This window comes from Corvus kubaryi, unplaced genomic scaffold (assembly GCF_017639235.1).
Source record: "Corvus kubaryi isolate FWS band 111438036 unplaced genomic scaffold, C.kubaryi_AGA036_p1.0 129, whole genome shotgun sequence".
NCBI lineage: Eukaryota > Metazoa > Chordata > Aves > Passeriformes > Corvidae > Corvus > Corvus kubaryi.
The window spans coordinates 3,440,318-3,467,880 of NW_024580664.1; the positions used below are offsets into that span (position 1 = coordinate 3,440,318).

The window sequence follows — 27,563 nt, forward strand, 5'->3', positions numbered from 1 at the left end:
GCGCAGCTTGATGTTTGTGCATCTTTTCTTACGGGTAGATGACAAAGAGAGTACCTTGAAGTTGTGAAGCAAAGATTTTAGTGTGAACTTCAATAATACCATTTCATTAGTGCGGTATTTAGCATAATTAAGGCAACTCACAGATGCCCATAAGAATCTTGAATCCTGAGATGTGCCATTTATTTCAAACAATAATTTGCAGTGAATGGCTTTCTGAGGTGGTTTTCTGCTGTATCTTAGTATTATCCTTATTATTGGCAGTTTTTTGTGCTATGTTTTTTTTCCCCTTCTGTCATCTCAAACCTCAATTTTTTTAACTTGGGACTAATGTCTGCTGGTTAAAATCTTAAAGGCTGGTGGGAAGCTTAACTTGCCACCAAGACTAAATCGTTAATTTAATGTTTTATCTCTCCCAGATTTATTTAGGATTTGTATGGAAACTGAAAACTTGTGTATTTGGAAAATAGATATTTTCAAGTTTCTTTACAGGAGTATCATAGATGGAACTGACTGTTACAAAATACTGCCGTAGGATAGAGTTCTGGCTTTTTGTATGGTATAGAGTAGCTACGAACATGTTCAAAACTTTTCTTTTATTCCTTAAGGTGGTCAGTAAGCAGCGTGGAGGGTGGTGAAAAGAAGTATTACAGTATATGACAAATGATTGGAATGCTTATGATTAAAAAAGCAGTCTCATAAAAAAAATAAGTGGACTTTTTTCCATCTTAATTCCTACTTCTTAATTTTGCTTTGTTTTTATTTTAAGGCTTGTCTTCCACTGCAAAAGCAAATGTTGATTTTTCATGTTAAATACTTGAGTGTCTTACTGTCTTTTTCCCTTCCACTTTTGCAGCCCTATCGATAAACCTTCAGATTCCCTCAGTATAGGAAATGGTGACAGCTCTCAGCAGGTAAGACACAAAGATAAGTGCTCTGAAAGTAACAAGTGGGTTTGAGGACTTAATGCAACTTGCAGTTGGAGAAGCAAGTATTTTCTGAAGTGTATCATAATTGGGCATTAATCCATTGGGAATGGATTAATGGACCAGGAGGTGGTGGAGTCTCCGTCTCTGGAGGTGTTTAAGAAAGGACTGGATGTGGCACTTGGTGCCGTGGTCTAGTTGACAAGGTGGTGTTCAGTCATAGGTTGGACTCAATGATTTCAAATGTCATTTTCCACCCTAGTTTCGTCTGTGATAATTTTAAATAAAATTTTAAAAGCCTATCGCTAAGTTGATGTTTTGTTTGACCTTGTGCTGAGCTTTATCTTAAACCCAATTGTGGCCAAAAGTTTTGAGGAAATTTTTTATCTGAATTAGTGAATATTTTATATATAAACTCATGTCCTAATTTTTCTCTTTTTCTCTTGCCTGTAGATAACAAACAGTGACACACCTTCACCACCACCTGGTTTAACAAAACCCAATCCAGTTATACCCATCAGTTCATCTAATCACAGTGCACGGTCCCCTTTTGAAGGGGCTGTAACAGAATCACAGTCACTCTTCTCTGACAACTTCCGGCACCCTAACCCCATCCCTAGTGGGCTTCCTCCATTCCCCAGCTCTCCACAGACTTCAAGTGACTGGCCCACAGCACCAGAACCACAGAGCCTCTTCACATCAGGTACATCCACAAGTTACATGGCTTGGTATTGCAATTGCTTAAACTTGTATGGAGTTGTACAGGGCTTAAAACTCTGTAGAACCTGAAAGTCTAGGACTTATTCCATACTGTGTTTTCCCCCCTTAAAAATGGCAAAAAGATTTGTCACTTAACTGCAAATGAATTGCACTGACCTAAGGGTTTCTTCTTAAAGAAACTTTACAGAGCTTTCAAGCTGCATGGCTGAATTGAGAGTACTTATTTTAGTTTTTCTTAGCAACATGTATAGGATGTCACATGTATGCTTTAATATTTAGTGTTACAGGTTTTTATTGAGAATGGGGAAAATATAGGGTATCAGTATATATTGGTGTGATAATCTGTAGTTCTAATATCAGAAGCTGTTCTGTAGAATTCAGAATTTTCTTTAGTATCCTGCATAGTTATCTGAAGGTGCCTAATCTTTCTCTTTCTGAGGTCAGATTCTATGAATTCAGACAAGTTATGTTTAATTTCATCACCTGAAAGATACCTGTATTTTCCAGGTACTTTCCTATGAAATACCATGTCTCATGCATGAAACATCGTTTTAGTTGCAATGATAGTCTTGGGAGTGGTTAACAGTATTTAAGAGCTCACAAATTGTAAGTCTGAGGGAATTGTTAGAAAATTAAATTAAACTGTATCAGTAAAAAATGGAATTCAAACAATGTTATGACAGAGTTGGTTTACTTAGTGATTAGTCATCTTCTGATGTTTATCTTGCTCCTGGATATCATAATTTTGTTTGTAAACAATATTTATTACCAAGGAAATTACTTGCTGCTAAGGTACTTGATGCAGCAATTTTGTGAGGACTAAGTAGCAGCGAGAGACAATTTTCAGGTAGTAGAGATCATAGTTAATATAAAGTTGGTTGCTGTTTAAAGGACAAGTTCTTGTTGGTCTAGCAACTCTTTATCTATCAGCATGGATTTTAGAGTGAAAACAGAAGCGTAGATTCCTTCTCCAAGAGGATACTGAACCTCCTTAAAGCGGCAGACCAGGTCCCTACCAGCAGAGGGAGTTAATGTTGCAAGTGATGCTACCCTATACTTAGCAGCTTGCTTGACCACAATTTTGAGGAAAAATACTTTGAAGATAGACCCAGGCCTGAACAAGAAACTTAACGCTATAATGAAAAGAAGTAGTAATTGAAAATGAAGACAAATTCTGATAATATTTTTTGCAGCACTGCATCACAGTATTTAACAATATCCTGTGATGCAGTTCCCTTTTTTATTTTATCATTGGGTCTCCTCAAGAATTTGGCTTGCTTCTCTTCATAATGGTAGACAGTAAGGGATTTTTTGAGGGTTTTTTTGTTTTGAACAACTCCTCTGAGGCCCTTTCTTTTGAGAGGGAATGTCCTGCTTATCTTTCTTGCACAGCATTAATAGTGAAAGCAAAATACTGAACTGAGTAACAACTTGATTTAAATTCTGTTTGTTCACACTTCCATGAAGTAATATGGGATAAAGAAGGCTCTAAGCAAGTGTTCGTTGGTCTCTTTCTACTTGGGGTTATTCCTGAAAATACTTAGGATAAGGTTTTTCTATAGTTCAAAAACAGAACAGTTCTGCAGTAAAAATGTTATTTGCTAGTTCTAGCACTTCACCTTTAGTAGAAATCTGTGACAGTTTGTTCTCAAAATGGCATTCTAAGGTGATGAGTAATGTGTCTTTGGGGAACGTATAAAGTAGTATTATGTGAAAGATAATAGACCACAGTCAGATACACAGGCTGAAGTTTTTATATGGATAAATAATTTCTAATTCTCGTTCTAAATCCTGTTCCTTTCTTCTCCAACAGAAACTATACCAGTATCCTCCTCCACAGACTGGCAAGCAGCTTTTGGGTTTGGTTCCTCCAAACAGCAAGAGGACGACTTAGGGTTTGATCCCTTTGACATCACCCGCAAAGCCTTAGCAGACCTGATTGAGAAGGAACTGTCAGTCCAAGACCAACCTTCCCTTTCGCCCACATCTCTTCAGAACCCTACCCCACACACTACAACTGCCAAAGGGCCAGGTTCTGGATTCCTGCATCCTGCTGCACCCACAAATGCCAACTCTCTCAGTAGCACCTTTCCAGTCATGCCACAGAGGTTTCCACAGTTTCAACAGCATCGAGCAGTTTACAACTCCTTCAGTTTTCCAGGCCAAGCAGCTCGCTATCCTTGGATGGCCTTCCCACGCAATAGCATCATGCACTTGAACCACACAGCAAATCCCACCTCAAATAGTAATTTCTTGGACTTGAATCTCCCACCACAACACAGCACAGGTCTGGGAGGGATCCCTATATCAGGTAGGTGAATAGGGACAGCCATGAATATGACTTAATTCATGCTCTCAGCTTCTCTGAGTCAAAACAGGAAAAGGGAATAGCCAGCAACAAGCAGTAGACCTAATCTCTTGACTGTCATACTAGGTTTATGAATGGAGGGAGGAATGTTGTTTTAAATAGGTCCTTTCCATTAAAATGAAGTAACTGGATATTTAGCCTTGTAAATACTGAGCTTTATAAGGAAGGTGGAGTATTATGTGCCCGCTTAATTTTGTGCCAAAGCAGATTGGTATTTTGGTTCTTCACTCTTGCCAGACTGGCTTTACTTAAGAATAGGCCCTGGAAGTGCATTGTGACTTTCATGTTGGCATGCAGATGTTGACCAGAGTTCTTAAAGTCGTGCAAAAAACTGTAATGATGGTAATTTGTGCCAGATGTCCCTGCTGAGTTGTTCCCTCTTGCACATAACCGAATGGCCGCACAATAAACATTCAGTGCTGTTCATTTCTGTACTTCAGATGGCCTTAATATTATGCTAATCTTCACTGAATGGATGCTTGCAGTGTGTGTAAGAGGATTCATCCTGGTTCTGAGGGTTGTGATGTTGGAGAAAAATAAATGTGCAGTCAGGCCAGTTCAGGCTGCCCTGAGTGGATTAATAGGCTCTTGCATCAAACATTACAACTAAGGAGCTAATTGTAACAATAATTGTCTTGATTAAAAATTCATTTCTGTGGTTTGAAGTCCTTCCATACTCCAGTTTAGCTTGTCCCAAACACTCTTCTTGTAACAGGGGAAAAAATTGTATTACATGTATAACCAACTGCAGGTAGGAAGTCTCTGTTAGCTCTTTGTAGCCTTGAGGTAGAGAAAACTGCCTCTTGAGATGTTGCCAGCATTATTTTCTTTTCATGGGCTTTAGAAGTACTAGCTTTATTATAAGAAAGTGACCTAGAAAAAGTTAGTGGTTTTTTTGATGCTGTAGTACAAGAGCTAATTTTGGCTGTTACTTTCCTGTACGTTGTCCTCTTTGAAGGCTTTTTGCAGCTACAGTACTGCTGTAGGGTCTTCAGGCTGATTCAAGTATAAACCTGGTCCAGACTACAAATGCAAGTAGTTCAAAACTCTTTATGCTGGCAATGGCAAAGTGTTTAGCCTAAAATGACTGATACTGGTTGCACTAAAAAAAAAAAGTTGTTTCTGGCATGGAGTAAAAAAGTACAGCATCCACAGCTGCAATTTTGCTCACTTTCCCCTAAACTATGTAGAACTTTCAGAAAAACAAGAAGATACCACTTTTCAACTCTACTGCTCAATTGTAAAAACTTCTACTTTGAGGAGTCAGTAACAAGACTCTTATGGACTGGGGGACCAGAAAAATCCTTTAGTGTTGAAAAAAATGTGTTCATAGAGATTGATTCTAGGTTTGCAAAAGTATTGCATTATTTTAAGTGTAGTTAACAGTTTGAAAGCGGAACTTTTTCTGTTTGTAGAAGACTTGTAGATCTCTTGTTCAGCTTCTGAAGAGCAGGTTGTGTGGTGCTGGTTGATGCACAGCCCAGGCCATGCACTTCCCCCATATGTTTTAAGGTAACAGAATTGATATTTATGTTCTTTTTATGTGTGCAACTGTAGAACCAATTAATCTAAAAATATTTTTGGCAAACACCGTGCTAAAACCAGAATAAACATCAGCTGTAGTAACTATGGAAAGATCCTTTGAGTTGGTTTTAATCTCTTGTTATGGAAAACATTGTTAGTTGACTGGCTGACAATTAGATAGCAGCAGTTGCTGCACTGCAAACACTTCTCAGCTGATCTACGTGTCAGCTTTGATATATTTTGGAAAAAGAATCATTTGCACAAGGATAGATTACTTCGTCTTTTTTTGCTGCCAGAAATCAGCTGAAGTCTCAGTTCTGGTTTAGTTTGCTGGGTTATGGGTTTGTATTATTTGTATTTATTTTAGTGCTCTAACTGCCTCAGAAGTACAAATAATTTTAAAGTCAGGAGATGACCTCATAACTCATTTTTTGTGTGCTGACTTAATAGTTTCCAATTTATTGATTATTCTTTTTTTTAACCTACATCTAGAGTACAGGTCTCTCAATGAATCCCTTTTATATTCTGTTTGAAAAAAATAATTCCTGTTCTTTGTTTGCTTTTAATCTATCAGTAGCAAGTAGATAATTACAGAATTTTCCTAGTTTCCTCATGTAATTTACAGATACAGCTCTCTGGTGGGGTTGGGGAAAGAAAGTGGTTTCCAAGTGCAGAGAACTCTTGTGTATAAGACTTTATTTGCAGTAGTTTGTAACATACCCTAGCTGACCTGCTAGAAAGGCTGTGTGTATCATAACAGCTGTTTAGCAGTATGGAGCAGTTAGTTGTAGTACACCTGAAGCTCCTTTTTCTTGGCTCTTTTGTTACTGCATATTAGGGTGTTTTAGTGAACTTGGCTGGTTCAGATATAACAGGAAAAGAAACCAAGTGCAGGTGAAACTTCACACTCTCTCTTGTAGCAGAGACCCCTCTACTGCTGTAAAAGTCACATGTTTCTTAAGGTCTTTGATCACAGTTTTTCACAGGATTATAAATTCCTAGAGTAGCTAATACTGGACCAGTTACTGGTAAAAAAAAAAAAAGGCAGGGTGAGAACAGGCACATTAGTCTGTCTGCCTGTTCTATTTAATCAACCCTTTTGAACCTTTTTATTTATGTCAAAACAAGCAGATTTAATAATCTCTATAAATTCATGTGTTAGTATAGTATTTTCTAGGCTTTCTAAACTCGAGTTGATTTCACTAAGTGTATTTGTGGTATGGAAGCTTGTATGAATGAAGAAAATGGTGTCTTTTAAACTGTTGCTGTTTCCGCTTTAGGCATCATTCACATCACTTTGAAATGCTCATGTGTGACATGTTAAATGTAATTTGCTGAAGCTACCTTTTGTTTATTTGAGAATCAGAGCTGTGCTGTATTCATAACCCCACAAGCTGCAGGCAGGGCTGTTTTGTGATGTGTACCCAATTGAAATGGAGGAACACAGGCACTACCTTTTTTTTTTTTTTTTTTTTTTTTTTTTTAATTAAGTTCTCATTTAAAGGTAATTTCTTTGTGGAATTTGGTTGCCTATTTCTCAGAGGAAGTAGTATTTATTAACTAATTCTGTGGTTTCCAGTGGAATTACACAGTGACACATGATTGACTTCATAGATTTATTATGCATGTACTTGAAATGTGTCATATTCATCAGGCGTACATTTGTCCCCAACCCATATTTAAATGAACTTTTTGATTGATTGATTCCCAAATAAGTTTTTATTTTTTTCCTTCCCCCACCGTATGGTTTTGTAAACTGTAACAGATGTTACATGTTGTTATTTTCAGGGACAATTTAAGCTTATTGCTGCTCTCTGGAGTGGGATTGATTAGATGGTTTACTGTGTAATTGTAACTGTGCTTCAGGAGAACAGTTCAGTGACTTCTTCATGGACAGTGTGATTGTTGCTACAAGCAGTCTTACCCTAGATTGTATGCAAACTGTCCTAAGAATATTGGCCAGTAGCTATGCTTTGTTCTGCAGATAATGCCAAGGGAAAGATTGATTTACTGACAGCACCGTGGGTGGCTGTATGCCTTTATTTTTGTGTTACTATAGGATAACAGGAAACTCTTTGTAATTTGATAGCTAGTACACCATCATCTTTGCTACCCTACTGCCTGTGGTGTGTTCAAAAATAATAGGTATAGTATGAGATCATAGAGTAAGGTAGGAGTCACATTAACAGTGTGTTTTGAGACAAATGCTTACAACCTGAGAAGTATGCATATTAATAATTTGCAAATAGAAATGTATAGTTTTATTTCTTGAATTTACTGAGTGGTTGGTAGTCATTGATTTTGTTAGATGGAAATATAGTAACAAACTCAGAGTTTAAAGTATTAGGAAAAAGTTTAAATGGTTAGTCCACTTTCCCATCAGTTTTATGCAGAATGAAGTACTTGACATTTTGAAACACTGGCTATTACTTCATTTATTAATTTCATAATTATCCTGAATGTGAAAGTTAATTGTAAGCTCTCTATATTTGATAATAATGAGGTACTTCAAACTCTTCCAAGACTACTCCTATACAATAACATGTATATATTCTTCTCAAACAAATCATTGAAACCCCTGAGTTGGAAGGGACCCACAAGGATCATCAAGTCCAATTTCTAACTCTGCACAGGGCAGCCTAAAAATTAAATCATAGGTCTCAAAACACTGTCCAAATGCTTCTTGAACAGAGGCAATTTATGTATATAATACATACATTAAAAACCTAAGTTAGAGGAAATTGTCAGGTGGACACAGATAGAAACCATAAAGAATTAAACCCTGTTTAGGATAGGGGGAAAAATGTTCTACTCTGTCTTTGAAGATAACCACTGTAAAGTTCATCAAGATATTTTAACTATGCAACTGACTGATATGGAAACTGCAATAGGTTTCTGTGAGCTGTTCCTGAAATTTCAAAACATGGGGGGTTGAATGTCATAAGTCTGTGTAATAGAATGTAATGAAGAGTCAAAATTTTATTCTTGTAAGACCTTTTAGTTTTGATGTTGTAGCTTATATCTGTTGAATATGTACATCCTTATTGATGGTATTATGTATATTTTAAGATGAGACAATAAATGGGCAGACAGCTCTATTAATTTTGGGTGTCCCCCAGCAGTGTCCGTGGTAGTGGTGTTGCATTCCTTATCCAGACATAGATTAGCATGTGCGTTTTTGTGTCATGGCTGCCTTTAGGTTTTTGTGAAGCAGTAGCTGGTAGCAGAGAGGACAAAGCAATGACAGTTTTATTAAGAAGGCCCAACATCTTCCCACTTATTTTAAGTCCTGAGCTCTTCCATTTCTGAGCAATTTATGGTGTTGCATCTGCTCCTGCTTTAAATTTTCTGGGCTCTATGCCCCCAGCCACTGAGCTTGTCTTGAACATCAAATCCTTTCTGGCCTAATGCTACCTTTTGGACAAGATTTTAGTGAAACAAGGGAAGATCCCTATATGTTGGCTGTGGTCATATTATTTAGAGACTTTATTTACAAAAAGGGATGAGATACCAGAACAAGGATTAACATGCTTTCTCTTTAAGATTCCTTGTCTGACTTGATATTTTCCCATAACATAACTGCATTTCCATTTGAGACACACATTTTTAATTTGGTCTTTGTCTTTTTGACTTTGCTCTCCCTGGGTTGTTTCTATCTCCTGAAAAAACGCAAACACATACCCCATACCCTACAGTCTTGGAAGGAAACAAAGAATTTGTGGCATAGCAGCTGACATTTTTCTGTGGTCTCAGGATAATAATTTGCTATGGGGTTTTGGGTGTGTTCTGCTACTGTGCCTTTTTAAAAGAAGGTTTGGGCCATGTGGTGTGGCTGTTGAATTCAGCATGCTGTAAAAATTAAAATTCTCTAAGTGCTGTGTAAAATATGCATTTAATCCCATACCCTAGTAACAAGCAATGTGACTTAAACAGTGGTGCCTCACATCCCTTTATTTTGATGCCATGGTCGAACATTTTCCTGTACTTTTCCTCTTGACCTGACAATAAACCTGAAAGTTTTAATGCCTGTTTTAAGTATTGGTTTCCTTACTCTTTACAGTAAGAGAGGCATTAGTCCATTAATTTTGTGACCTAATGTTTTAAAGAAGACCACTTGCTCACTTGATGGTCTTCCTTGATATTTAGCTTTCCAACAGCAGCTGGACAGATAGCATGGCAGCTGAATGTCATCTTTTCTGTGCCCTCTGGTTAGATCTATAGCTGCCTACAGCTGAAGTCTTTGTCTGATTAGGTATAAATACTGAAAATAGGAAATCCGGTGAACATCTTGGCTGATACAACTCATAGTTATAGGTGCCACATATGGCATTTCCAAAGGCTTGTATCTTTTCCAGAGTGCAGAGCAGCTCCTCTCAGAAGTGGATGTTGCCGTGATAACAGGGTCACTCTTCATTTGAAACTGCTCTGAAATTGTAAAATGAAAAGTACTTTCTGTAAACAGCCCTCAGCCGTTACCATTATTGCTTTTACTGATTCTTGCATATCCTGTTTTCCTCAACAAAATGACTGTTAGTACAGCCTTTGCCATTGAACATTTTGTTCTTCTTATCAATCCTTATGCTCACAGCACCCCATTTTTTCCATGGAGGTTCTTAGTCCTCCATCTTTCCTCTTCAGGAGATGCTTTGTGTCTGTGTGTATCCCCACCTTGAAATTCACTCTCCTTTAACTTCCCATCATAACTAATTTTCTATTTCACTGGTGAAGAGGAAGTGTTTGGCACAATATGGAACTAATCTATTTTGAAAAGAAACTTTTGGCTTGCTCATTTCTGTTTCCCTGGAGGAGTTTGGTGGGGTTTTTTATGCACCCAGGTTTAAACTAAATTAAATTGAAATGGGATTTCAGATTAATTTCCAAAATACTAAATTGGTGTCAAGATTGAAATATCCTGTGGATATTCCTTTTCTTAGCTCTGGTGTCTTGTCCCTTAACTCCCATACACTTCCTACATTCGCTATGAAGGCCTGGCTTCCTTGGTGTAATTTTGTCATGATCTCTGAAAGAACTTCATCCACAGCACCTGTCCTTTAAGTCCTGCTACTTCTCCATCTGTTTCAAAACCTCATCTCACACAACCCACCCTTCCGTCCAGTGCCTTTTCAGTGCTAATACTTCAACTGTTTTCTAAATCCTGCGGAATTTTTTTCCTATGATTATATAGGTGATACTGTTTCAAATAAGGCTTGATACATAAATATCGGTCTTCATCTCTCTAGCTTGGTTTTAAGCTCTTACAAATTTTTTTAAATCTTTGATTGCAAGATTTTTTTTAGGCATGACAGTGAAAGACAGGCATCCTGCTTTTTTGGGTAGCAAGATGACTATTTTTAAATGTGTAATTTTATTTTGGAAAAAGAATATGTATGTGACAAAGGAAAAAGTGGGAAAAAGTCCTCCAACTTGCTCGCAATGTATCAGAGGAATGACTAATCACATTAACTCCATTACATTTGAAATAAATTTGGGGTTGGCTGAAATAGGTGGCTGGAGTAGCTGAACCAATTTGCATTCTGGACGATCAGTCCTGACAGCTTTTTTGCTAACTTTCGAGAAAAGGGGAAAAGCCAAGCAGACAGGAGGTATTTCATATCAAATTTCACGGCTGTTTGTGTCTGTAGTAGTGTCACCAAAGGAGCTTCAGCTACACTAAATGTTGGATTTTGCCTGGGTTTTAGGGATGAGAGACTGCATTTATTGTTAATAGAACCTCTTTGAGACTGGTTCACCAAAATTTAGCAAGGTTGTTTCCTTTTCCAGGTAACTGGTAAGATCTTGGGATGGCCCTGCAGTACTGTAAGAGGCAGTTCTGTTATCTTAATAGAGTGTCTCCTTCCTCCAGCAGGCAGGTGCTTAGCCTTGGGATGCTGTGTTCTCTTAGATGCTTTTCTGATGTCACTTCAAACTATGCAGTAAGTCACTGGCATGAGTTAAAAGGTGCAGCTGTCTTAGTGATGTTAAAAACATGGCATTTTCCTTTTAAAGACTGGAAACGAGTGCACTTGGCACTGCCACCTCAGTGTCTAACAAAAGGCTGTGCCTTGGCATGGACCTGAAACTTTGGCTCTTTCTAAGTCCATTTAACAAAATACCAATAATGACTGGTGCATTTCAGCAAAAAGTACAGGTAATTAATTGGCTTTCTGCATAAACTTTTTTTTAAGTGCACCAGCTTGAAAAACAACTGAAAGAGGAAACATAATCTTTATTTAAAATTGTGTTGGGGGTGAAGCATAAATGAATCCTGAAGGAATAGCAGCAACTAAAAAGAGCAGCTCTGCAAATAGTGTTCTTCCTCCTAGTACTGCCAAATCACATATAAGGGCAAAAAAATATTTTCTTTTCCCCATCCTATGCCATCTCTTGGTTCCTTCTACACAGCCTCGTTTGAACTTCATCTTTCAGAGAAATTACCTTAAAAAAATCCATCTATTTAAAAAATAGGTCGCTTCTATTAGAAGACAGCATCTAGTAATCAGAATGAATTTCATGTCATGGAAGGTGAAAGCTTGGCTTACTTGCAGTTTATCTAATTTTCCCACAGAATTATTGAAATAATCTACAAATATATATCAGACTTAATTTGTCAGACTATGCTTTCATTGTGCTAATGCTGGTCTTGTGGTCTGAAGTCAGAGGGTTGGTTGATTGGTTGGATATTCCTGGAATCCAGAATTTCTGTAACAAGATAGGCTCCTGCTAATTGTTACTATAGCTTTGAAGATCTGATTTTTTTTTTCTTTGCTATTTCTAGTTATTGCATTGCCCATAGGGCAAATTTCAAATACTTTGTTTTCATTTATGCATGTATCTATCCATGTACACACAAGTACATTTGTACATGGGGGCTTTTCATTTGAAGTCAAAGTTGGTTTGTTCTATTGACAAACAGGGTCACCTGGTGAGATTGAACCCTGATGCATGATGTGAGAGGAAGCAGTTTAGGTTAAAATGAACCTTTTTTTCTCAGATGAATGGAATTGCACGCTTTCTGAGCTTTTTTATCAAACTGTTCTGTATGTAGGATTCAAGTATCTATTTCAGTTGTTTCAGTATCTTAAGTCTTTGTGCACTTAGTTTAGATTCATGGTAATAATAAAGATTATCAGCACCAAAACCTGTTTTCTTATGGAGTCAGCAACAAAAAATAGTGAGATTCTCTGGAAACATTTTGTAGAAAGTCAGGTATGTTTTTCAAAGCAACTTAGAATCTCAATTTGAAATTTGCTTATAGATTAAAATTGGGTTGCTGGCTGCCATAATTATGGTTCGGTCTCTTGAGTTGTGGTAAATGTAAGTCAATCACAAGAACTCTCCAGAATACTTGATGTGAAATTGCTTTTCTCAAGCCTAATAAAATTCTGACACTGTACATGCAAGCAAATATGAGTCTTCTTACTGTCCCCATACCAATGTTGTAGAAGGGATTTCCCCTGAAAATAAATGACATTTTCTGACTCATAACACTTACTTAGTCACAGAAAGCTTAAAAGTTGTACTGTCAGATCATCATCAAAAAGGAAGTTTATTTAGAAAATCTTCTTTTTCCCCTTTTAAGTGTATACTTTAGAATTAATATATTCTGCTTGATAGTTTGGCTAACTGGCAAGTTAAGTTGCAGTTGGATTTGACATTGAAGAATAGTGTGTTTCTGTTTACATGGCTGTCTTTTAAATTGATTGGAATTATTATAACCATGGAAATCAATATGGTATAGAGATAAAATGTGCTTTCTTAGCATTATTTTAAAGCTGAGGGTAGACTGGTGTCTCTATGTGGCTTTTGTCAAGGCAGACATAAGAGCACACACTAGTCGTAATCCATAGTCAAGAGAGGTAGAAAGATTTTTTATTTTCTTTACTGCTATCCTTATACCTCTTCACGGTGGCTGTGGCTTACTGAGATTGGCTGCTTAGCAAACAATGACAAGGCTGTCTAACAAACAATGACCATTCAGGCAGTAAAACAATTAGCTATACAAGCAAAAGTATAGTTGCTACATATTATCCACAAGTTGTTCTTTGTACACTCTTAATGTCCTATAACAAGAACATCCTCTCCTTGTGTCCAGAACATCTTCTCTTATTGATTATCTTCTTGGCCTTGTCTGTGAGTTTCACTGAAGCTGCAAAATTTCACTGTAATATTCCCACGAGTAAATTCTGACTGGTTTCAAGTCTGATTCTGTAAGACTGTCAGTCCAGCTGTCACTCTCATCATCTCTTGTCTACCAAAGCCAATTCTGTAGGTGTGTGTATGTACATAAATTGTATGTATTTGTGCATCTTTTGTTTCCCCAGCTGTTAGAGCTCCTGACTGTAAGACTTTCATTTGAAATTTGCACTGTGAAATGACACTTAGAAAGCTGGGATTTGTGAATTGTCGATTTGTTTCCCATGTACAGACAATGTTTGTGGGGCTTTTAAAAGTTCCCTGCAAACAGCTTTACTTTCTAGTGCTCCTGTCACTTGACATCTCCCTAATATGATGAAGTGGCTACTTGTATTCCTGACAGGCAGCATTGCTGTTTAAATGTGGACAGTTTCCATCTTCTCTAATCTACCAGTGACATTCTTAGGCCTCTGTGAATGGATGAAACTTCATTGTTTGGTTTAAGCATTGTAGGATTACTAGGAATCGTAGATATAGAGAGTCAGTGAAGTCTGAGAGAGAAATCCTTCAGGTCATAGAAGTTTAAATGGGATTTTATTCATCGTTTAAAAAATTCCATGAGCAAACAAGCTTATTATTCATACTAAAGTGAAACAGGTATGGTTCTTATCATAACTGTTTTGTTGATGTTTACGCATACAACCTTTGGATGAAAGGCTTTTGAGTTTATCTAATGTGGTGGTCACAGTTTCTTTTTTGGATGTGACAAATTGTCCTTTCCTTCTCTTTCCCCCTCAAAGAGAAGTACTGGACAACTGTTTCCAAAACAGAAATACCAATAGTGGAAAGTTATTTTGAGGTCAAAATAGAGAAGCCTCAGTCACTTCTTAGAATAGGGCAATGGGCTGTTTCAGGGAAAACACGTATGATCTGTGCCATCTGTGAACATGGTAGCTAGTACAAGGTAGAGACTGGGACCAGAGATGTCAGCTTGAAAGAGCATGCTTCTCTGATGGCCCTATTTGTTTCTAATTGAGTTGAAAGACTCTTGGTGAACTCCTTCTGGTAGTCTTTCCTGTTCTTTTTTTTTTCCTCTCATTTTTCTTTGGCTTCAAAATTTATTGTACAGTATCCTTAAAGATTTCACAAGGGCCTTTTTACAGCCAGGTTGTTGAAATAGCTATTCTGTTACTGAATACACCTCGATAGTCTCTTGGCTTCTTTTGTTTCCATTCTTTGCAGTCAGGTAGGTGGCATTGCTTAGAAGTTGTTTTTTTTTTTCTCATATGATGATTTTCCTCTGATTTTATTTTGTTTATTTGAAGCTTTTCTGTAGTTGACACACTGTTGTGTGTCTTGGTCACACACATGACATACTTAATGGGTTCTTTAAATAAATAATTGCAACCTAGATTTTCAGGACTGCTTGCTTTTTGGTGGGACTAGAATATTGAAGACTCTTGGCATAAAGGTATTTAATGGTTATACTCAATTAGCATAAAATTAGGCTTTTGTAATGCCTTGGAATATAATTTTGATAGAGCAAAGAAATACACTTGCTTTACACTTAATGTAACAGTCTTGTGATCTTTCCTATTGGTCATATTTACTTAAGGATGTACTGGGTGAATTTTGCTTTGGATTTTACCATAGGCTTGTATCAGAATTGGGGCAATAATTTGAAATGGTCTAGTCACTGTAGAATATTCATTTTAGTGGGCTTATCTCACACCAAGAAAACTGGAAGTTGTGCTGTCCCATCAATAAAAAATACAGAGTATGTCAACGTCACTGAGTTTGAAACACCTTTGGTCTTCATTGCAGTGTCATTGTCAGAACTTTGAAAGTCACGGAGCAGCCCCTGTCAGTGCAGCAGATGCTTGTGCAAGCATCTTCAAAAGTACTGATTATGTACAACAGAACAGTGTTCTGGCTTGGCCATTAATCCTTGTCACTGCCTCTCCCCCAAATACACTGCTTTGCCTGATGTGAAGAAACAACGTTAAGGTATTGCAGGTAGAGAATGAGGTAAAGCTACCGGCCTGTCTGGTAGGATGTGATAATGGAGCAATGATTTTATTTAGAAATTCATTTAATGACTATTTTTATACAAATTAATGTTCAGGCTTCTCAGTTGTATTCTTTTTCTTAAGTTAACTTCAAATATTTTTTTATTCGGATTGGATGGACAAGTTGCATTTGTGATGAAGCGCTTTTTTCTTTTGTTTTCTCATTCTAAGACAGTGGTTGACTTTCCAAGTTTTACATATAAATGCTTTTATTTCATGTTGACATACCACCTCAGACACAGGAAAATTTCAGTGCTAGAACTGTGGGATCTGTTCACCCCTGTAAACAAAAGTTTCCACTGGACCAGACAGGATTGTGAAATTCACATCAAGGGAAGACCAGTGTTCAGGGTGTGTATTTTGAGACTGTTTTTCATGCGAACAGTGGTGCTTTCATTGGTTATTCTCTCTTTTGGGAGACAAAGCTAGGGCATGAGGGGAGGAATCTCATATTTATCTTGGTTTATAAGATACTTTCTTTGCAGTCATCTGGGTTTTACCTTGTTTTCTTCTCTGTTTTCCCACTATCAGTAGGCACACTCCTTTAAGCCTTTTAAGATTAGCCTATGGAAGGAGACAGCATTTCCACTCCTTGAGCGAGGGAAACACTGTTGGATTGGTTCTCACACCCCTAGGTTGTAATGTCCAATTGAGAAGTCTGCTAATAGTCAGAAAATTACTCCTTCCAACTCAGTTACATTTAGAAGTAGGAAAGGTAATAGGCAAATGCCCTTTTTAATAGATAATTTGTATTAACTGAGAGCTAGCCTTTTCTCATTTTTAACTATGGTCCTAGCTTCATCATGAAGCATAGACTTATTTAATAGGAAGAACAAACTAGCTTCATCATGAAGCATAGACTTATTTAATAGGAAGAACAAACTAGCTGCAGGATGAGTAGTGATTTCTGAAGAAATTACTTTTCTTCAGTTGGTAGAAGTAACTTTTGTTTCTGGAGTGGATTTGCATTTTCACTTAGGCTGTTTAAAACCTGCCGGACTCCAGCAAAGACATGCTGGTTTAGTTGTTCGGTTTGGGTGTTGGTGTATGATACCTGGAGACTGCTCACGTTCTGTCTGGGTGCTTTATCTATCTGGTGTCCAGTAACTGAGGCCTTGGAGAGTAGTGCAGGGAGTGTTGAAGAGCACTACGTTCCCTATTGGTCCCATCTACTTCAGTGCCTTAATGCATTTTAATCCTTTAATGTATCCCATATTACAAAAAATAATTGTGTCATTTTTTCTTAAAGGCTGAGAAAGCTTAGATCAGGGGGGTTGGATTTGGTTTGGTTGGTTAGGGTTTTTTTTTGTTTTGGTTTCATGTTGTTGGGGTTTTTTTTAGCTCTGTGCAATTATTAGCCAAGCTGGAAAACTTTGTTATAGACACCTGAGTAACATGATGCTTGGGCTTTTTTGTGTCAAGGGACAATGTTTTTGTCCTAGCTTGCCTTGCAGCCCCACAAACACACCCGTTTGGGAAAGACAATAAATTTTTTTTAATTCTCTGTTTTGTCACTTTTGTACCCAGGAGCACAAGATTTTATTAAACTAACTTTCTTATAGCTAGCAAACAATAAAGTTTTGGTAGATACTGAATGCTTTTGGGCCTTTCATCTCTTGACTTCTGTGAATCCAAGCAGATTTTGTACAGACAGTTGAGGTAAAGAGCAGTCTCCCTCAGCTTCTTATTTCCTGTTGTTCTGTGTTAGAGAGGGTACACAGCAGTGGTGCACTATGCCTGCCTCTGACATCAGTGTCTCTTCACCAGAAAGTGCCAGCCTTTTCCATTCCATGAGAGTCTTGTATCTAAACCACTTGCTACCTTTCTTGACCCTTATGTGTGCTGTATTGTCTCTTTTGAATAGAGAAAAACATGACAAAAACATACATATTTTCTTAGCCCAAGGAGGCCTAATGCCCTGTGACATTTATTTTCCTATCCTGTTCCTTATAACATCCTGCAGGCTTTGTCTTCATTGGACTTCCTTGATGACGTGTTGCAGGTGTGTCGTTTACTACATGTTTATTTTCTTACACAAGAGTTTTGAGGGCATGTTGCGGGTTAGTGAAGTCTGTGATTGAGACCCTTGCAGATCCCTAGCTCACAGGTATTGAGATGAGTATGTTTGCTCATGCATGGACTCAGTAAGCATTTTTTGTGTGCTTTTTGCATTGTAGTAGAAGTGAATAATTAAACAGAGCTGTGTTTCTTTGCACAAGCTTTTTAAAGCAGTGAGGAAAAAAAAGTGGAAACTAATGGTGTACAGTGCAGAATTTGTTACAGTTATTTCTGTGATCATAAGCTGGCTACTTTTGTTCCAAAAAGTTAATTTAGGATTTGTCTCGAATGGGCTTATGGATGTTCAAGAGGATTGTGAGCAAATATCTCTTGAGGACATTTTCTACTAATACTTTTAAAAATTATAATTTATTATTTTTAACCTCAGGATTTCAGGTTTCAATGAAAAATGTATGGCACAGAATTCTTTAAAAGCATTTATTTTGTGCATTAGTACTGCAAAGGAAAAAGCAGAAGCTGTGAAGGACAGGATTTCAAGAAGTAGGTTTTTTGTTTGCTTTGGGGGTTCCCCCCCCACCCCAGTTATAAAAAGGTAATTCCTCGAGACATCACTTTTTTCTGAACATTCAGCTTTACAAAAACTGCCAGGGCAGGTTTTGATAGCAATTGAGACTGCTTTCTTTACTCTCCAACATAAGGTTGCAAGTTAGTGATATCCTCTAATTTTCCAGGAAGACATAAATCTCTTCTGTTGTTGAAGAGGTAGCAGTATTGTGAACGTATCTCTTTATAACAATTTTGATTGACATCAAGGTCCTTTCTTCAATCAGGATAGGCAGAGATGTTTTAAAAAAAAAAAAGGTTGTATTGTAGGTATTTGTCAAAAAGACAACCATGTGCCAACATACTGCCTAACACTTCCTTTCCAAATAAAACTGACCACAAGTTAATAAAGTATGACTTCCTGTAGTGGATGATAAATACTGGAATGCTCATGTCTGGTTTGTCCTGCTTTGAGATACTTAAAGCAAGAGATGGATCGGAGAACCGGATAGTGTGTTCTAGATAGCGTGGTGTAACTTTTGTATTGAGGGATCATTTGCTGTAGTGCTAATAGCCACATTATCCTGTTGTCCTTTCTCTTAATACGTCTTGAAACTTTTAGGCAAGTAGTTGAGACTTGACTGCTTTGGTGTCCAGCTGGTTTGCTTCTTACCAAAATTTTGAGGATATTGCTATGTCGGGAATTATTCTGAAAGGTCTCTAAAGAATTTTCACTACTGTTCTTCAACTGCAAGAGGAAATTTCACTCCCTCCAACTTCATTACCATTTCCTTCGGAAGAACATCTCTAGGGCTGTGAATGAGCAAGCTATAACAAAACAAAAGACTTCTGTGATTTTCCTCAGCCTCCCTGGTTTCTCACATTCAGTTTCGATTGCAAAGCCCTACCTAGCCTTTCTTCATTTTGATATACGTCAAACAAAACAACCCTTTTGAGCCTGCTGCCCATTAATACAGCAGCCGAATTGCAACAGAGATATTCTCATCAAGTACCTGGTAGACTTTCCCCTGTTAGTAATAGAGGGAGAGCCACTGTGTCCTTGATTATTCGAGTCTCTGAACCAAAATGGGGAAATATATATTGGGGGAGGAGTTAAATCTTTCTCCCATTCCCTTACACTTTCTATAAAACCTGCCAGCCCCTCTGAGTAATTAATCAATCATGGAAACATTGACCCTAGTTTTTGGACAGGGAAAGTATTAAATGCTTAGCTTAAAAAGTAAAAGCAAAATCCCATACCCCACCAAAGACGGACATCTGTTTCTAACTTCAGCTTTTTATTTTTTTATCTTTCATTTTTTTTTGTTGGTAAATCTCCCAGACAACAGCAGTTCTGTAGAGAGTTTAAATATGAAGGAATGGCAGGACGGGCTAAGGGCACTTCTACCGAACATTAACATCAACTTTGGTGGACTGCCCAATGCTTCTTCCCCCTCCAACGCCAACCACAGTGTACCAACGTCCAACACTGCCACCACCGACAGCCTGAATTGGGACAGCCCTGGCAGCTGGATGGACCCCGCAATCATCACAGGTAACCGTTTCTCACTCCTTCAGCTCCACTGGCAAACCATCAAATGGGTATTTGGCACAAACTGATTTACATCTGAAAAAAAAAAAAAAGAAAAAGTCAGTATGCGGTGGTCTCTTCCAGCTTCCATCCACAAAACCTCAAGGGTCCAGGAATTTTTGTGGAATCTCTAGGTATAACAGAGCGTCACTTAGGCCTTTGCAATGCATGCCCGGGACCTTTGCAGGCAGTCAGGTGGATCAGCCCTTTCCTGTAGGGTCAATCTATAGGTGTCCCTTCGGCTGGATGGCATGTCCGGTATGTGCGTCGCTGGTCCTGAGGCACTGAAGGCAAGCACTGGACTTTGTTATTTAAAAAGGGACATACTCCACTTGTTTATAAAGCTCTCTTTTATAAGGCTGTCTGGTTGTGTTTCCCTGTTAGAGAGGCTGAAGCATGATTCAAGTAGGCAGAGTAAAAGGTGAAGCATGTAGTGTACTGGCAGCTTGGTGTGGTAAGGTCACAGTGACAGGGAGGCAGTTCTTGAGCAGGATGTGTGATAGAAAAATGTGTGTTTTATGAAGAAGTGCTCTGAGGGTGAACTTTCTCCTGTCTGGATTTAATGTTAAATGTTTTTGCGGGCAGGGCACTTACATGTAATAATGTAAAATGCATTTTCTGTACAAACTAATCATGTTTTTTCATTGTTGCTTTTTGCTAGGTTAAATTGACCTCCTTCATGGTCAATTTATTGCTTCTCCTCTGACTTGCCTGTATCCCTGTTTTTTTCTTCTTTTCTTAGGTATCCCAGCCTCCACAGGAAACAGTTTAGACACCCTTCAAGATGACAATCCTCCACATTGGCTAAAATCTCTTCAGGCCCTCACAGAGGTGGACGGCCCCAGTGCAGCGCCATCACAGACGCACCACAGTAACCCCTTCGGCACACAGATCCCTCTGCACAGAGCCAGTTGGAATCCCTACTCTCCTCCTTCAAACCCCACCAGCTTTCATTCCCCACCTCCAGGCTTTCAGACAGCCTTCAGACCCCCCAGTAAAACCCCCACAGATCTACTACAGAGCTCAGCGCTGGATCGTCATTAGGAAAGGAGGAAAAAGAAAAAAAGAAAAATAAGACCCAAAACGTTAGAAATGCAGGAAGTGTCCCACCCTGACTCCTCCCCATGCCCACCTACTGTTCCCTGTCATATCTTTCTTTCTGAAGAATCCAGTTCCTGATCAAACTTCCCCCCCAAATGCAATGCCATCACAGGGTCATGACCATTCTTTTTGTTAAGTTTCTGCAGAACCAGTGTTTGAAATACACTGTTTGAAGTACTTTCTAACCATTCTAAGGAAAAAAAAAAAAAGAGAGAGAGAAATCAAAATGCAGTCTCAATGCTTAAGGAGAATATTACTGTCTTACGTCTTTTGCACATGAGTATTTCTGCCTAGTGGAAAAGTGTCAATCTGCAGTAGGGGAAAAACTGCAATGCAGAATCAAATGCAAGAACATGAAAAAGGTATTTAATTTAAATGAAGTTACTGGACATGTGGGGCAAGCAGTGGCCCAGCATTTATTTTGCATTCAGTGTGGCACTACACAGGGAAATTGCTATGTTGGGGTTGGTTGGTTTTTTTTGTTTTTGAGCAGGGGATTTTATTGCATCAGTCAGAGTTTGACATGAAGTGTGTTGAAAGACAAAACACAGCTATGAGTAACTGGCATGTTGCTAAAGAGTGGTTTAAAGAGGGGAGAATAAGATTTTTCTTTAATTTTGGCTTTAGATTTCAAGTAAACTTTAATGTTTTAAAAGTATTCACAGATTTAATACCTAGCGTATACGTAATATAATTATAAGCAGCTGAAACATGAGTGATATTTACTTCAGTCTTTCTGTCTCCTCTATCAGTCTCTCTTTCTTTTTTTTTTTTTTTTTTTTTAAGAAAAGATTCACCTGATTAGGGCACTCTGGGATAGCACTGCATTGGGGCCACATGATCACCATCAGGAGCAACCTCTGACCTCCTCTGCCTGCAGCTTTTACTTAACCCTGTAGTTTCTGGACGTTTGTGCAGTATTGAAAAGACAGGAAAAAAGAAACAGATAAATAAACATGGTTATAACCTGACGCTAAAACTAAAACCAAGGAAATGTACCTCTTTCTTCAGAATTAAAACTAAAATCTTAAATAAAACAGAAAACTTGATGATGACTTCATGTTTGCTTTTTGGTTTTTTTAACATTGGATTTTTAATTACTGCATCTGGTAAAAACCGTATGCACTTGCATGTTTGGGGTTTTCTTCTTATTCATCTAAACCAGAACTACTTTATCATTGGCAATATTGCTTTGTATGCTAACTTATGTATTGAAGAGTGGAAATAGCGTAACACTTAAACCTTTTAAAGGGATTTTGTTGTCTTTACTCATGGCAATGGCTAGAGGCTGTCAGTCTAACTGTTACTGGTGGTATCCTTTTAAATCAGAAGCATGAAAATCTTGTTTATATTTTCTGAATTAAATGCCATGGCACTCAGGGTAGATAGTATGCCATAATATGCCTGAAAATATAGCAGAGAATTTGTTATGACTCCCTGGTTAGTCAGCAACCTTGCATAAAGGTGTAAAATATTGTCACTCCACAACAGGGGATGAAGAGCTCTTGATGTACAGGCCTCCAGTAAGCTTTTATAATTCCAAGCAGACATATTTAAAACCTGCAGCCTTGTGGTTGGGCTGCTGATTGATGTAGCTTACGAGGGTGGCAGAGAGCGTGGAATTCTAAAGATGCCTGTGCAGAAGGATTTCTCATGTGGTGTGAGCTGTATAGTTCAGGCTGACAGCCTGATGAAAATGTTTGCTGCTGGTAGGGGCAAGGAAGGGAATTTCCACTGATGAACTGTAAACACCTAAATGGGGATGTGGCAGGGGAGGAACTGGCTTTCAGGAAGTGGGAACAAATCCTGAATCAATCACTGGACAGAGAAGCCAAGTCTTGAATCTGCACAGTGTGTTTCTAAATATCCTGTTATGCAAAACATCACTTGGTGACTATGTGCTTTTGCTCTTCTCTCACCTGCGTTGCCGTTTTAGTGCTGTATTTATTACTCTCTGTATTATGGGCCTGTGTGTACTGTTTCTGAACTGGCAGCATTGCTGCACATGAGTCATGTGCCCTGGTTACTTGAGGGAATGTGCACACCCTTTGATGCCAGTGCTCCCCCAAAAGCAAACTATGTTTTTGTCACCCAGTCATCCCCTGTAACTGCTGGTGGTGGAGAGAGAAGTGCTGCAGGCTGGAATGGCCTCATCTGTGGCAGTGCCTATTGGTGCCCCTGAACTGGGGGTGCAGCCCAGCAGGAACTGTCAGCTGGAGGTGCTGGTGAAGATGTAAATGATCTTTGGTTTGGGGCTTTTTTGTGTCTCCTTCCCCAGTTGCTAGATGTTTTTCCACCTTTAATACTCTGTTTTAGAAGGGTGCCCTTCCTGACCCTGAAAATTAGCAAGCCTCCCAAAGTAGTTTGAACTGCTTTCTATGTACCACAGCAATTCCTGAAGCTGCTGCCTATTACAGTTTTTTACTTATCCCTTTGTTGCAGTTTAGGAGGTGCTGTAGCAACCCTGTGCCCATGGTCTGCTGCCACTAGAAGCCAGGCTTTAGCTGCTTGGGAGACGCTTACTCCCTGCTGCCATGCAGCAGCTTGTGTGGTTGGCCTACCAACAAACCCTTAGCCTTCAGAGAAAAGTTTGCAACGAGAATGACGTTTTTCCTTATGGTGCTGCTTTCCCAAGAAAGACTTCTTGGTGGGTAACATCAGCATTACAGCAGCAAAGTATATCAGTGATCAGACTGATGTGTGTTGGGTGCAGTTTCTGTGACTTTTAGCCTAGTTTTGTGTATTATCTGATGCGGATTCCTGCATCCCCTCAGTTGGGAACCAACCTGGTATTTCACTTTGTTCAGCTGTGTGAAGCTCAACTGGTTTTTTCTGAAGTTTTGGGTTTATTTGGTTTGGTTGTGGGGGGGAAAGAGGGGGGAGGGGAAGATGGGTTTTGGGGTGGTTTTTTTTGTTTGGTGTTTTTTAAAATTAATTGATGGAGTTTTCCTATGACAAGAATTCTGTACAAGAACGTTTATTGAAAAGAGAACATGATGTGATCGTCTCAGTGCATGGTCTGTTGTTCTTACATTGTACGGACGCTTGCAGCTCTTTCATGCATTAAGCAAAGAATAGTGCTTGACTGAAAGGCTGGTGACCAAGGATTAGCAACACATTTGGTAGATGATGTCTGGTGAAGACAGAAGATGGGACAGACTCCTCTTCCAAAAAGTGTTTGGGTGTGTGTTGAGGGAAGGAAGGGAATTGTTAGCCATGAAAATGTTGGTACGAGAAGCTGTGTGGCATTTTCAATAAATTTACAATTCAGGTGTAGTAATTTGAGGGTGAGCAATGCTGGATTGATAGTGTAAGGGTTCCTGCCCTGTGGCTTCACCCCCCCCCCCCCCACCTTTTTAATATCTAACAAGAGAATGATGTTTTTCTAGATTACAGTAAGAAATAAAATTATACCTTCTGGCTGAGGTGAAGAGCCATTGTATGCATTCCTTTTCCTTTAACAACTTTCATTTCCTACTTGGAAATCGAGTGTCAGCAGGTATGTGCCATTGTAAATGCAGTGTCTTGACAGAGCTGTTTTGTTCACACTTAAAATAGAAAAAATGTAGAAGGGAGAAAGAAAAAAAAAAAAGCTAAACAGGGGAAAAAGGTTAAATGTTGGGGGAAAAAAGAGAATTAAAGCCACTTGCAGCTGGCACATGCTCAGCATGTCCCGGGTTATTGTGAAGTTCAGTGTTCCTCCTGTTGTGAGAGCTTCTGGCAGTGCCCTGGACTCCCTGTGCCTGGCACCAGGAGTCGGGTCTCAGCCGGTACCAGGTTTTGACCCAGCCTGATGCCTTGAGCAGCAGGTACTGGCAGTGAGGGAAGGTCTGGTTATCTGCTGAGCTGATCCCAGGTGAATTCACCCTCTGGCACCCCCTGCCTCCTGCAGCTTCTGAAATGCTGTGGCAGTGACCCTGCTGGAGCAGGCATTTCCCTGGTGCTGACCACAACTGACTGGGTCAAGCTGGACCTTTGCTGTCCCTGTTCAGGGACTTCCTGACCTCTGAACTTTTGTTTTGCTTCATCATAGACTCTGTTGTCCATTAAGTTTTTGGGGTTTTTTTTTCCCTGAGGTGCTCTTTTAATCATAAACATCAGAGGTGTTGGATTTTAGGGAAAATGGGGGATGGGTTTGGCTTTGCGGTTTTGTTTGCTCTGTTTTAGTTTGGGTTTCTTATAGTTTGGTAGAGCTGGTCATGCTGCTTTGGAGATTTTTGGCTTTTTTTCTTCTGGTGGGAGGGAAAGGGTCATGCATCAATTGCCGTTTTTATACTTGAAAGGGAATTTAGAAAAATACACTTGAAAAGTTTGTGAAGCCTGGGTGCTTCTTGTTCATGCCTCTCCTCAGAATGTGTGGAAGTTGCCTTAGTTGCAAAGGAGCTTGGCACCGGTGTTGGTCTCTAGCACACATAAATCCATTGCATGGCAGGTGTTGTATTGCCTGGGACTGATTCCCTCTGGGGAAAACTGTTGTGCTGGAATAAAAACTCACTGCTCAGAACTGAGGTGTGTGAAGAAACTGAGAAGTGGCAGGCACAGTGCTTGAAGGGTTGGGGGATTGGAGTTGTCACTGGCCCTACTTCAAGGGCTTGTAGGTACTTGTAACGTCTTGAGGGGGATGAACTCTCCTCCAGTCCAGCTCTTGGTGACACGAGTTTTCAGTGTGGCCAGAATGTGTACTGTAAAGCGGTGTTTGGCATGAGTCTGTGCTTTGAGTGGTTGTTGCTTTACATCTCCAGCAGCACATGGCTGCATGGTCAGCTGTGGAAGTGCTTTCCACTTCATTGGTGTATGGTCATCTGTTCGAGCTGAATGCTGATGCAGGAGCTGTAAGAGCTTGTGCTCCTTCCTCTTTGCCCAAATCTCAGTATCTTTTTTCCTTCTTTGGGATGTTCCACTGATACTCATGCCTAACGATTCTTAGCTTTTTCATGTATTTGTAGCTTTGCAGATTTTTAAGATATAGTTGTGTGGTGGCCAATTGACCTGTGGTACGAGAGAGAGAGAGTTCTTGATAAGACAATCTCTGGTGCCAAAGACTTAGTGGTTATGGTGAGGGAAAGAAGCCTCTCCCAGGATGCCTTGTTCGGTTGTGGTTACGTACCCCAATTCTGATTCCCCGGTTGGCTCCTGTGTTAGCCACAGCCCTGTACTTAAGCTCGAGCTGTCACGTGTTCAGGGTCATTTGCCTTTAGAACCCTTCACAAGTTGCAGCAATAAACTGCTTTCCGTGGAACTTTAAGCAAGGACCCTTCTCAGCTCCTTGCCGTCGGCTTAATATTACTGAAGCCATCCTGTGTCTGTGTGCTCATAAGCCACAGAGCCATAGGGGACTAAGTAATAAGAGGTGCCCCACGTCAGGCACCATTTAATACCGTCCCTGCCCGGCTCCGTGGGGTCCCGCGTGCCCCCACAGACGCTCGAGTGGGCTCAGTATTACAGTCGGTAGCAAAGAGTCGAGAAGGGCATTTGTGCAGCAGGAGCATTTATTGCTGCTACACTGTCAAACGGTGCAGAGGCAAATACAAACATGATCCCAAAGCTCCCAGTTTTATCCGGGGGCGGGGAAAAGGCAGGACTAGGGAACAGGGACCAATGGGGAGCTCTGGGGGAGTGGCGAGGGGGTAGAGGCCAACAGCCAACCGGGGAATCCAAACTTGGACAGATTAACACGACAGAACAATGCATCCTGGGAGAAGCCCCCTTGGCCACCCCAACACAAAGTGGCTCCTGTGGTACTAGGGACCCGTCTTACTGAGAACTCTCTGTCCTTTGTAATGTATGTTCACATAATTGTATGGTTTCTAGTACTTTTCCTGCCCTTTCTCACGTTTTAGAATAATAAGCGAAACCTTTCTAACACATTCTTGAAATTCTGTTTAGTCTTATTCTTAAAAAGAGAATTTCTGACAAGGACATCTTGTTTTCCACCAGAACTTAAGAGATGTAACAAGAAATAGGGCAAAGAAGCCCCTGGACCAACTCCAAGGGGCTGACCTAAGGGTGAGTTACTGGAGCAATTGATCTCCTGCTGGATGTGCCTGCTAGATATACTAATTAATTAACCTTATAAAAATTATAGAAATCCTTTATCACGGGTGTGCATATAGCCATATCTGTGCACCTGAAAGCTTTCATTAAAGAATTGCTTTTTATCTTACCACTCTTAATATTGTTGGGAAAGTTGTCGTCTTTTGATTCCAGGCAACAATAGGAAGGAGCTCTTGAGTTGTGGTGACCATAAACTCTCTTAATAGTGGTGACCATAAACAAAGCTTCTAAAGAGTAAAAAAGTGAAGTATCATCATAGCTTTGGGTTGCAGTGTAAGAAAAGGCATAGCCTCAGCATGCTGTGATCTACATGCAAGAGTACTGTATGTGAGCAAGATCTTCATCTTCCCTTCTTTCTGGGCTTTGCCTTTTTTGCCCTAGACATACTTCTGTAACGTTTTTGTGGCAAAATGAAGGCTCTTGAGATGGAAATCACTGTACAAAGTTGTTGCCATATAAATTCAGGGAGCTAGAGTGATTTATGGGGATGCAGGACTCCAAATTGCTGCATTGTGGAG

General features: G+C 39.4%; 1 protein-coding gene across 4 annotated transcripts in view; it reads left to right on the plus strand.

Annotated features, from left to right (window-relative positions):
- The window catches only part of CNOT4 (CCR4-NOT transcription complex subunit 4), a 78,072-nt gene extending 56,026 nt beyond the window's left edge, over positions 1 to 22,046 (plus strand). For 2 of the 4 annotated variants that reach the window (XM_042026894.1, XM_042026904.1), the window contains 5 exons: positions 854 to 911; positions 1,377 to 1,626; positions 3,457 to 3,954; positions 19,642 to 19,854; positions 20,633 to 22,046. In XM_042026894.1, the coding sequence (XP_041882828.1) occupies positions 854 to 911; positions 1,377 to 1,626; positions 3,457 to 3,954; positions 19,642 to 19,854; positions 20,633 to 20,934 (1,321 nt within the window). In that variant the 3' untranslated portion in view covers positions 20,935 to 22,046. The remainder of the gene's footprint in view (positions 1 to 853; positions 912 to 1,376; positions 1,627 to 3,456; positions 3,955 to 19,641; positions 19,855 to 20,632) is intronic. The other 2 variants (XM_042026912.1, XM_042026922.1) reach the window with 1 other exon arrangement.
- Positions 22,047 to 27,563: the final 5,517 nt, after the last annotated feature.